This window comes from Carettochelys insculpta, chromosome 6 (genome assembly GCF_033958435.1).
Source record: "Carettochelys insculpta isolate YL-2023 chromosome 6, ASM3395843v1, whole genome shotgun sequence".
Classification (NCBI taxonomy): Eukaryota; Metazoa; Chordata; order Testudines; family Carettochelyidae; genus Carettochelys; species Carettochelys insculpta.
The window spans coordinates 73,489,642-73,502,189 of NC_134142.1; the positions used below are offsets into that span (position 1 = coordinate 73,489,642).

General features: G+C 46.7%; 1 protein-coding gene across 10 annotated transcripts in view; it reads left to right on the forward strand.

The window, feature by feature from the left end:
- The window catches only part of PPFIBP2 (PPFIA binding protein 2), a 260,115-nt gene that overhangs the window by 160,572 nt on the left and 86,995 nt on the right, over positions 1-12,548 (forward strand). For 8 of the 10 annotated variants that reach the window (XM_074997322.1, XM_074997326.1, XM_074997323.1 and 5 more), the window contains one exon: positions 2,085-2,267. The exons of the other annotated variants lie outside the window; for them this stretch is intronic. In XM_074997322.1, the coding sequence (XP_074853423.1) occupies positions 2,085-2,267 (183 nt within the window). The remainder of the gene's footprint in view (positions 1-2,084; positions 2,268-12,548) is intronic. 10 annotated transcript variants of the gene reach the window in all.

Sequence of the window (12,548 nt, forward strand, 5' to 3'; positions counted from 1 at the left end):
AACTCCTCTAGATCTGCAGGAAATGCTCCTCCTAATGCACCCAAATATGTCATTAGCCTTCTTGGCTACAAGGGCACACTGTTGATTCATATCCAGCCTCTCATCTACTGTAATCTCCAGGTCTTTTTCTGCTGCACTCCTACTTAACCAGTCAGTCCCCAGCCTGTAACAATGCTTTGGATTCTTCTGTCCTCTAAATGCAGGATTCTGCACTTGTTCTTATTTAACCTCATCAGATTACTTTTGGCCCAATCCTCCAATTTATCTAGGTCATTCTGAAACCTATCCTTACCTTCCAACCTATCTACCTGTCTCTCTATCTTAATGTCAACTGTAAATTTGCTGAGGGTCCAATCCATCCCCTCATCCAGGTCATTAATAAAGATTTTGAACAATGCTTTCCCTGGAACCGATCCCTGGGTCACTCCACTTGAAACCAACTGCAAACCAGACATCAAGCTGTTGATTACTACCTGTTGGGCCAGACAATATAGCGAGCTTTCTATCCAACTTACAATCCATTTATCCAATCCATACTTCCTTAACTTGTGGGCAAGAATGTTGTGGGCGACTGTATCAAAAGTTTTCCTAAAGTCAAGGTATATCACATCTATTGACTTTCCCATCTTCACAGATCCCAGTACTTCATCATAGAAGATAATCAGGTTGGTCAGACATGACTTGTCCTTGGTAAATCCATGTTGACAATTCCTGATCGCTTTCCCCTCTTCCATGTGCTTCAAAAGGGATTCCTTGAGAATCCCGTCCATGATTTTTCTGGGGACTGAGCTAAGATTGACCCGTCTGTAGTTCACTGGATTCTCTTCCTTTCCTTTTTTTTAAAGATGGGTACTATGTTTACCTTTTTCCAATCATATGGGACTTCTTCCAATCTCCACCATTTTTCAAAGATAATCGCCAAAGGTTCTGCAATGACATTTGCAGTACACCTGGATGCATTAAATCTGGACCCATGGATTTGTGTATGGCTAGCTTTTCTAAATAGATCTTAACCTGTTCTTTCTCTACCAAGGGCTGCCCACTTCCTTCCCACAGTGCATTGTCTAGTGCGGTAGTCTGGAAGCTGATCTTGTCTGTAAAGACAGGCAAAACATCACTGAATACTTCAGCTTTTCCGATATAATCTGTCAGTAGATTATCTCCCTCTTCCAGTAATGGCCCCACAGCCTCCCTGGTCACCCTTGTATTGTTAACATGCCTGTAGAAACCCTTTCTTGTTACCCTTCTACTAGAAGTGTCCCTTTTTACTGACTGTTCAGGGCAGCTGTTCCCCATGTGAATGCATTTACATAGAGTTATTTGAAAACTGAGTAATCATCCGAGTGTCTTCTCTTTTAGAGGATCATATTAGCTTTTCCAACTATCTGTGTCAGGAACCTGCCCAGTTTTGTATGGTTAAATGGCAGAATTAATGGTTTATGTAGTTTATTGTTCTCATCCTTCCTAATCCAGGGTACAAAGTGACCTAGAAGAGAGGTGAACTAATTTATTTTCTGGAGTTGGACCACTCCTGGCATGGAGGTCTGTAACTCTATGGCAGAGAAAATTATGGTTCAGAATGATCACGTGGCAAATTTCTATTAGTAAATGGTATTCGTACATATATTAAAATATATAAAACTGATCCCATTATAAGAAAAAAAGGTCTGTGTGTGGTCGCATATTCAGCAAATTGCCCCAAAACATCTTTCAGGACTGGCCAACATCGCAGTGTGGGTTCACATTGTCATTATATCTCTCACAGCTTGGGAGACTCAGTGCCAGATTCTGATCTCCTTAATGTTGGTGTAAATCCTAAGTGACACCCTAACCTCTGTCTTAGCTATTTCTAAAACATCCATTCCCTTGGTATTTTGAGCACTAATTTAAATGGAGAAACTCCAGATTTACACCTATCTCATTTAGGAAAAAAATCAAGCCTTTTTTCTTTGTGGTTTGTTTCTCGCCAGCTTTATGTATTCTTTAGTCCTCTGACTTATGAAGTAATCTTCTGTGCTTTCTGACCTCATTTCTACCTTAATCCTTACTCATTTTCTTTCTTGCCTGTCTCTCTTTCCTTTCAGTCAGTAGTGAACCTGATCAGTGAGCTACAAGAACAGATGTGTAGACTACAGCTGGAAATTAACAGTAAAATCCAGGAAAGAAAGGCTCAAGATAGGAAACCTGAACTGACAGCTAATGGTCCTCAGGCCAGCACAGGATCAGTGATAGAGAGGCTCACGCAGAAGAATTGTTCTCGGTGTGATGTATGAGAAGTACTCTGTAGCACAGTTGTGTGCATTGCCCCTTCTCCCAAAAATCTGAATTCTACTAACCAGAATTGTGTTGTTAACAGTAGACATTAATCTGTGTGGTTTTTTAGTGAGAATGCTGTTTAATGAGGTATTTTGCTTGAACTGCCTTAATTTTTTGGAGGTGGAGTGACACTGGCATGCTTGAGAGCATGTTTTAAGATTACTTCTTAGTTCCTATTTGCTGCATTTGCAGTGTTTCCTTAATTATTTGTGGTATCGTTTCTGGAAAACCGAACAATGATCTGCTCATTTTGACAGAGGGTTTTGGTATTTTATTTTTGTTAGTAGTTTTCTGTCACTTTTTCCTTAGGGCTTTTTAATAAACATTCTCTGATTTTGTACCTCTTAAATACACAGCTGCTGTTTCTTGCTTCATAATTCACTTCTGCCTGGCACTTACTAGTGAGTCTTTTGAGTATATTAGAGCAGAGGTGCACAAAGTGGGGGCCAAGCCACCTATGAGAAGTGTGAAATTTTGTAAGTAGAGTGCAGTACAATTGGCTGCTGAGTCTCTGGCTTATCCATCTAATTAAAAATGTTGAAATATGTTCCTGGTTTTATGTATGTTTAGTCACATTTACATACCGAGTAATAAAGTTTTTACATCGATGTACTTTTCTCACACATGCCAAAAGTATTTACTTATTTATTTGTTTATTTATTTATTGTATGAACATAACTGAAATTTCCATCAGGTTGGATTACATTAGACAGGTTGGTGGGAGGGGGGCTGCTAATTGCAGGGACAAAAAGTGGGGCTCAATGTGAAAAGTTTGCTCACACCTGTGTTAGAGTACAAAGCTGTACTAACAGCTTTGTCAATGGGACCCCATATTTAAAATGCACATTTGAAGGATTATTATGCTTGTTTTCCTTGAGACATAAGTATGGTTCATTAATGTACAAGAATGTAGAGGACCTATGTGTTTTGGATTAAGTTTTGAATTTTTCACATTACAAATGTCAACTCAGGGAACTAGTGCTCCCTTGATGCCAGTGCCAAAATTCATTCTCAGTGTTAGTCTCAGAATGAACACTAAGGTTATAATCATCTTAAAGAAGGGGAGAGATTCAAAAGACAAGACATGGTCAGATAAGTGGAGGTCATTAGGATCCTGCCTGGTCAGCTTTGGGGTAAGCCAAGTGACAAAGGTGACCCCTGGGGTCGGATGCCTGGTGAAGGACAATTGGGCACCAACATATAGGCAACAAAAGTGGCATTTCAATATGCTGAATTACAAAACGTTACTATTCATTAAAATCAGAGCTTGAAAAAAGTTCCTTGTGTGGACTAAGCCCACTAGTCAGGACAAAGTATACTGGTGAGGTTCACACGTATTCCAGAATCACATCTTTCATAATTTAAAATAAAAAAATGGTTATGTATTGTTTGTTTTTGCTGTTAAAAATATGGTCAGTTTTCTCTTTTGTTTTCTTTTTCATCAGATTTATTCTTTCTCTTGGTTTTAAACCTTCATCATCTTTTTTTCCTTTTCTATCGTAGATCATGGTGTATATTTCCTACATTGTCTTCAGCCTGTAGGCTACAGGGGGCACTGGAGGCTGGGGGCAGTCCCTGGAACCTGATCAGCCCCTGCAGCACCCCATCAAAGAGACTGCAGGCTGGAGGGGGCTGCTGGAGGCTCGGGGTGGCCCCAAAGCACTGCCCCCAGACCAGTGTAGGGATGGGGATGGGGAGGAGGCAGCTGGAGGTCAGGGTCAGCCCACAGAGCACTGCCTCACCCCCCAACAGGCTGCAGATGGGTGGCCACAAACTCCAAACAAAGATCCCCCTGGAGAAGCTGCAAGCCTGGGAACATCAGCAGGCTGGGGGCTGCCGCCAGAGTGCCACCCCACATCATGTCCTGCAGGCCAGTGTAGGTGGAGGCAAGGGCCACCCTGCAAAGCCCCAGTCCCCACCGAACAAGCATGCAGTTCCAGATCCCCCTGCCCAGGAGGAGTCGCTGGATGGGGTACACTGCAGTGGCCCCCTGGGAAGATGTGCCCCAGTAGCAGTGTCTTCCTTCCCGCCACATTGGCCTCGGACCCCCCCCCACCCCACCATCTCCCAGCTCCCTGTCCTGAGACCCCTGCCCTAACTTCTGCACCTCCCACCTGCCTTGACTTCTTCACTCCCACCACCTGCCTTGAGCCCCCACTGACCCTCTGCCCTAAGCCATACGCCCCCAGGCTCTCCTTATCCCTCAACTCTCACCCCAGTCTTTTTTGTCATCATTGTTGAAAAATGTACATGCTTTCTTCAATGGTAGTATTTTTCATTTATTTTCAAAATATGACTTCAGCTAAAGAGCTGAACAACACTGGGTACATCTTCTAGTAGAGATAAAAAGAGGAAACACAGAGAATGCTACTTCTTCCCTCTAACAGCCAGGGTGATTTAGCTGGGGATGGGAAGCACTGCTTTAAAATGTATTGGACAAGTAATGGGTGAAAGCTGATATAAAAGATGACACCTTTTAGCAGGGTACCAGGTGAACATCAAAAGGGGAATCTCAGCACCTTCCTATTCCCCAGCAGCTAAGAGGGATGGAGGTTTGGGAAGGAGGGGCTTCCATCTTGGCACTGGCTCTAGCTAGTCGTTGCCACTTGGCTATTAGGAGTAGGGTAAAACTCCCAAGACCTTTAGATTCTGCAAGATGAAGCGGGAAGAGGAGTGTCGTGTTTTGAGCTGAGAGGTCTTGGAGGCAGATGAGGAGACAGAAATTACGGAGCAGGAAGTAGAGAGCACAATGTAGGGGAAGAATTGTAAGAAAGTGGAAGAAGAAAGAGGAAATTTCCAGTGGACTCCCCTCCCCTGTGGCCTGCAGGCTGTCTGGCTGGGGAACCAGGCTTTGGGGGTGGCCCTGCCCTCCAGCAGCCAGCACACTATCTGGGGAGGGGCCAAGCTCCAGGGGTTGCTCCCTTCCAGATACCCACTGTGGTCTGCAGACTGTTGCGGGGGAGATGGCTCTGAGGGCTGCACTCCCTCCAAATGTCCTCATCTCCAGCAGCCTGCCCATGGCCTGCAGGGTGTCTGGGTTAGGACCAAGTTCCTAGGGGTGGGGGACTGCCCCTGTCCTCCAGCATCCCCTCCTGTGATCTGCAGGCCGTCTGGGAGGGAGCCAGGCTCTGGGGAGCTGCCCCTCTGAGAGCTGCAGACTCTGAGCCGGGCCAGTCTGCAGGGGATTGCCCCTTCTCCAGCTCCCCATTCCATTGACCTGCCTGCAGTCTGCTGTCTGTCTGGAGGGAGAGGCTCTGGAAGCTGTCTTTCCTCCAGCTTTCGCCCATGGCCTGCCATGTGTGTGGGGAGGGCCAGGCTCTGGGGACTGCCTCCCCTCCAGCAAGTCCCCATGGCCGGCAGACTGTCTGGGTGGGGTGAGGTTCTAGGGACTGTCCCTGGCCTCCAGCACCCCCACATGCATGAAATAAGCCAGGTTTGGCACCTGGCTTCCCCGTGCCCATGACTGGAGGCAGGCCCCACTGACAACCCACGAGCCCGGAATCTGGGCAGTGTCTCCAGGGTCTCATCAGCCCCATCGGCTTTGGCAACCCCCGCCCAGGTCCTGGTGTCACAACTCTTCTGTGGGCGTTTGTGTATTGGCAGCTGTGCTATCCGCTCTCTCTACCCACACCTGGGCCCCTGTGCCACGCTCCCCACAGTGATTTGTAAACCCCAGCACACATGTGACCCAATAAATCAGACTGTGGTTGTCATAAAAAGAACACTCTTATTTGGGTGGGGAGAGGGTTAAGCGGCAGGGAAAAGGAGGGATGTCAGTGGTGGTGGAACAACCTTTTCCAGTGGGGAGAGGGCTTGAGGATGGAGTGAGAGACTGTCCTTGCCCTTCCTCCCGTTGTGCAGGGACTGCAGTGAGGAGGGGTGGGCAACCTATATTCAGGGGAGCCCAGGCAGCAGGGAGCAGAGTCTGCAAACTGAGTGTTGCATAGGGAGTCCCTCTGCAGCTCCAGCATGGAACACAGGACCTCAGTTTGCCCTTTCACAGCCATCGGAAGCTGTGCCCTGTCCCCTCTCAGCTGCGCCAGTTCCTCTCTCCTGAACTCCAGGACCTTCTGCCACCATTCTTCTGTGGCCCTCTGGCTGGCAGCAGCTGTTCTGTCTGCTCACGCCAGCTGCTGCAGTATAAGGTCCTGCTTGGACCTTTTGTGCTTTATCATCCTGCCTCCCATGTTGTGGATGCCTGCTGAAAAATGAAGGTCAAAACTAAGCTGCAATTCACACAAAACACTTACCCATTGAATGAATGGGTCTCTGTCTTTACAATCAGTGAAACTTTCTTTTTCCAGTGCCACTTTTGGCTTCTTAAGGATGAATATGAATCAAACTCTGCATTGCACAAGCCATCGCTTATCCAGACCATTTCATTATGGATGTGGTAAGGTATTGCCCACTCAACAAGGTGCAGCAGCAGGGGGCAATGTTTAAAGGAGGGGAAGCCAGCCAGTGTCTGCAAGCGGGAAAAAAAAATGTCTCAGCAGTCTCTGGAGCAATCCTCTTTAGGCAAAAGGCCATTTAAAGCGGGGAAAATCCACACTGGCCATGCCAGTCAGCGTCCAGGAGGAGGGTCCTCAGAGCCCAGCAGACACGTGGTAAGGGGGAAGAGTTCAAGTCCAGCCACATGGTAGGGTGGGATCCCTGTGAAGTGCAAAGAAGGGCAGGGAAAAAGTTTTCCAGACATATGCTTGAGGAAAAAGATTTCTCTGCTGCTCCCAATCAAGCCAGCAGTGTGGTGGAAGTGGAGAAGGCCAGGAGAGCCTGCCAGCCACTTGGAGCGGGGAAGATGGAGTGCTTGCCAGCCACATGGCATGGCAATGCAGTCCCGGGAAATTTAAATGGTCAGCAAGCATTGCGAAAAAAATCTAAGCCAAATTCCCATGCTTCTTAAGGTTGCCAAAGACATCACCCTCCTAAGAATTACAGATAGTGAAAAAGAAGAGATGCTTATCCCATGTAAGCGCAAGACTGGAAAATTTGCCAAAATGCCGTGTGGCACCATGATACGAGATTACTATCTGGTTGCCTGGCATGGCAAGATTGCTATCATGGAAGCCACAGTAAACCAGGCCTGCCCAAAAAACCTTGTGGAAAAAATACCTGGATGAGACTTTCCTGGAGATCTCCAAAAAGGATAAGAGCTGCATCCCCACAAAGCTTAACACTCTGTTCTGAGAGGCATAGCTCCATAGAAAATCTGTATCTAAACGCAGCTGCAACCTGCTTGTAGTGTTCTAGAAAAAAATACTCACCATAATAGCTGGGCCCCAGTGATTCCAGTGTCAGCGTAGAGAAAACCGGCTCAAGGTCAAAGGTGAAGAACTCCTGGTAGTTGGGATCAGCTTCCTCAGGCCCCTGCTGGTTGCCTCCATCCTTCTCTCCATTGGCCTTTTCCTCCCACCCCACCCTCTGGGCTCAGCTTTTCTTGGCTCCCCCAGACTCTGCAAAAGGGCCTCTTGAAGTGTCCCAATTAAGATTGGGAAATGTGGTCGGGTCCCTCCCAAGAATGGTGTCCAGCTATTCATAATACCGGCACATTTTGGGAGATGGCCTGGATCACTCGTTGGCTTCCCAGTCTTTATGAGAAGTCTACCAGGGTTCTTTCACTTTCACCCAGCATTGCTGAGCATCCTAGGAGTAACCTTTATCCATCATCCCATGTGAAATCTTTTCATGAATGTCTGCATTTCGCTTGTAGACTTGAAATCTGCCCTCCACTGACTCCTCTCCCCAACCAGTGAGGAGAGCCATGATCTTGTTATGGGATCGTACTGGAGCTCTCCTGTGACCCTGAGAACTCAGATCGGAAACCTAACTACTCATGATGGCAAGAGATGGCTACCGATGCAATGTGAGGGCTACCAATGAGAGGACTAACAGAAATTCTGGCGTCTGGGAGCCTTTAAATTTCCCAGGCTTCTTGGGGATGAACTCAAGTTCACGGGCTTCCTGGGACCTACTTCCTGCGCACATGGAGAGTAGCAGAGATGGAAGCAGCCAGAGCAGAAAACCAGGGGGCATTGTGGGATACATATGGAACACCTCTGGAGACCATTAAAGTCAATTTAAAGCAATGGCTTTTCCACACTAGCATTAATTGGACCTTTCAATACGGACCTTGGTGCTACACCAACTTGCATGGTCAGTGTAATATCGACCTTAGTGCTCCCTAAAATCGACCAAATGGTATTTACAGTGAAGACAGTGACATTGTAAAATGAGCTAGCTGCCTTAAAATCGACTTTATGATGTGTAGACATAGCCTGTGTTATGCTGCTGTGCTGCTTTCTGTTTGGGTGACCCATGGCTCATTTTAACCACATATAAACTAGGAACTTTTATGAGTTTCCAAGCTCCTTCCCCTTTGTGTGCATCTCCTTCCCCTTCTCACAATGACTCTGTCTCCCACCTCCCGCCATATTTCCAACATGGTACTTCTTCCACTTGAGCACTTAGCCTCTTTTCCATCCTAAAGCTTCAGGCTTTCTTTATGGTGGGTATACGTATATTGTCCATTTTTCTTTCACCTTCCCTCATCTTCTGCCCTGCCCAGTGAAGCCCTTCTACCACTCCCTGTTTGCCCTTTCCAGCTGGCTGTTAGCCATATAGCACAGTATCAACGGCATCCCTCCTGTGGCCAGATTCAAATAATTAAAACTGTTATTGTGCTGAAAATACAACAGTTCCTAAAAGACAGGTTACAAGAAAAGGAATTTGCTTAGTGTTCATTTAGTGTTTCTGAGTTGTAAATGCTGATGTGCAGGTACAAAATGCTGATGTGCAGGTTCCTGAATGTTGTAACTGACAGTTATTACAGTCTGTTTTTCTCTGGATTTTCTCCACATCTTCAAGAAAGATAACGTAGAACTCAAACTGAGAAGCTGCTTGATATTTGTTCTTGCAGGACAGGGAATGCCACATGCTCGTTCCTCCCAGTATAGATCAAAACTCCCTTCCACTCTGGCTGCACTTCCGGGGGACCATCATAGTGAACATCATCCTAACATACCTCTCTGTCTGCCCTTCACCTTTTCAATAAGACTATTCTCTGCCTCCTAGTCTCATGAGGTTAACATCATGAAGACAGAGGACAGCCCAAAGGGAAAGTAGAGAGGATTCACTATGCAGCTCACGCCCTGATGCCTGCTTCACCCCTCTGACATCATCGAGCCATTTCCAACATGCAAACAAAAGTGCAAAGCATGGCCTGGAACATAATTCCTGCCACCGCAATCTGAGACACAGTGGCAAAGCAGCACACTACCCTACATGCTAAATTTCCAGTACATCGGTACATTTTCCTCATACAAATCATTTACATCAATGGCCGCATCTACATGTGCACGCTACTTCGAAGTAGCGGCGCCAGCTTCGAAATAGCGCCCATCACGGCTACACGTGTTGGGCGCTATTTCAAAGTTGAAATCAACGTTAGGTGGCGAGACGTCGAAGTCGCTAACCCTATGAGGGGATGGGAATAGCGCCCTACTTCGAAGTTGAAAGTCGAAGTAGGGCATGTCTAGATGATCTGCGTCCTGCAACATCGAAATAGCGGGGTCCGCCATGGCGGCCATCAGCTGAGGGGTTGAGAGACGCTCTCTCCAGCCCCTGCGGGGCTCTATGGTCAACGTCTGCAGCAGCCCTTAGCCCAGGGCTTCTGGCTGCTGCTGTGGCAGCTGGGGATCCATACTGCATGCACAGGGTCTGCAACCAGTTGTCGGCTCTGTGGATCTTGTGTTGTTTAGTGCAACTGTGTCTGGGAGGGGCCCTTTAAGGGAGCAGCTTGCTGTTGAGTCCGCCCTGTGACCCTGTCTGCAGCTGTTCCTGGCACCCTTATTTCGATGTGTGCTACTTTGGCGTGTAGATGTTCCCTCGCAGCACCTATTTCGATGTGGGGCTGTCCAACGTCGAAGTTGAACGTCGACGTTGCCAGCCCTGGAGGACGTGTAGACGTTATTCATCGAAATAGACTATTTCGATGTCGCTACATTGAAATAAGCTATTTCGATGTAGCATTCACGTGTAGACGTAGCTAATGAGGTTTCCCCAAGACTGATGAATCTCAGAGAGGTAAAGTCAGTAATTCATCTAAAAAACTGCTGTCAAGGCCTGCCTTAATAATAAACAGTAGTCCACAGTTTGTTTTTTTCCTATGCTTCCACAGCCATGGCACTTCCAATGGCCAGACTGCCAAGGAGAGGGCAGAGTGTAGGGCCAACCTGAAGAGGGCCGAACAGGAAGACTTGAGACAAGATGTTTGCATAGCTCATAGTAGAATCCCACAGAAAAATTTGAAATGGGTAAGAATTGGAGGCAGTTTCTGAGGAACCAAAGGGAAATAAAAATGGCACTGTCAAACAAGACATCGGCAGTGACCAAGGATGACATCAGAATCCCCAGGGAAAGCACTGCCATAACCAAGGAAAGCATGAGAAAGGATAGGGAGATGCAGAGGCACCTCAGAAAGCCTATATTAAGTCACAATACACTACTTCACTGTATGCTGGTGTCACAGCAGCAGGCACAGCAGCCCAGGGAGCTGGGATCCAGCCACGTTCTTCAGCTTGGACAGTGCAAGTTGCTGGAGTCACCCGCAACTTCACCCCGCTGAAGCAGAGCTCCCAGAGGTCATTCACCTCACAGAATCAACCTTTGGGCACAGGAAAAACACCTCTTTTGAGTTCTCCTGTGCCCCTGATAACTTTGAACTACGTAACTCAAACCCAGATTCCCACCATCAAGAAGAGGCAGAAGCAAGGCATATACTTGCCTGTGGGTTTAAGGGCCCCTCCCTTGCCAACTGTTCTGCACTGTACTGTCTGTGTTGGCTGCACTGTTGTTTTCTTTAATGTATGTTCAATTAAAAGCTGCTGTAGTATTGAGTCAGCCAAAACTAAATTTTTGATTGGTTACATCACTGTTTTGTTTCATAATCAAAACCATTTAAAGTTCATACATTCTGACTCATCACTGCATTAAAGTTAGAAATCCCTTTAAACAAAGGTAAAATAATTCATAATCCAATAATTCACAAGAGTACTGGAACAAGGCCCCACTTCGTACCACCCACAGACCATCCTGCTTAGCGCACAAAGAACCCAGCTCCCCCTCTCCATATACTAACAGCTGGTTGTACAACCCTATCTTCAGGGATGAGATTCAGAATAAAAATAGTGGGCATCCCCAGTATTCCTCTGGGTGTTTCCATTTTCTGTGGGACATCTGACTGGCTGCTCAAACTGCTGAGCAATATCTAAACCTTATCTTCCCATCCACTTTTAAGGCTTTTTCCCCCTTGTTCTCACAAATATTACAACATGCTCAGCACATTTCTTCTGCTGCTTCCAATCTATTCTACAAACTGCGCCTTCTCCCTCCCACCTTTCAGACGGTCACATGCATACTTGACTACCATTCTGCAACTGCTGAGTTGGTAGTAAAAAAAAGTTCTGTCATTCTGTCCAGGTGGCTTGTGAATGGCTTCACTCACTAAGGAAGCAGGACTTAAGACAGATCTCCCAGAATAACTAGAGAAACATCCATACTGTTAAAGGCCATAGTAGTCCTGGGGCCGCACAGTGCTTTTTCCATTAGTTTGAAAAGAGCTGAGTTCGGATTGTGTCATTTTCCTGCCAACCCTCCATTTATATCTGTGAACCTACCATGGTAGTCAGTCAGCCCTTGGAGCACCATGAAGAGCTGTCCCTTCCTGTTCAGGGAGTCTGTGGGAGAATGAGGAGCTGGGAGGGGGCAAATTATATGCCTTGGGATCCATAAGTTGCCCCAAACAGTTTGACGGTTTTGCATGCAGGTGGTTCCCAACCAGATGCAACAGTACCTTTTCCATGGTATGAAACACCTGCATGAGAATGTCCCCAGTAGGTGAATTGGTTTGCCCCAATAAACAGTATTCTGGGTGGCCAGCTTCCTGATAGTAATGAATTCCTGCTTCTCTATGGGCATGAGCTGTAGCCTGTTGGTGAAACTCCAGGGTCAGTTCCGCACTCGTATGAAAAATAATGTAGCCTTTCGTACCCTAGAATTTTCTCGCCTTTGCTGATCATCAGAGTTTTGCAGCATAATTTGTTCCTACCAAACCAAGCTGGTTTTCCAAGGCCAGAAATGCTCTTTTCAGGGTGCTGTGAATACACATATAGGCTACGTCTACACAAGCCCAAATCTTCGAAATGGCCATGCAAATGGCCATTTCTAAGATTACT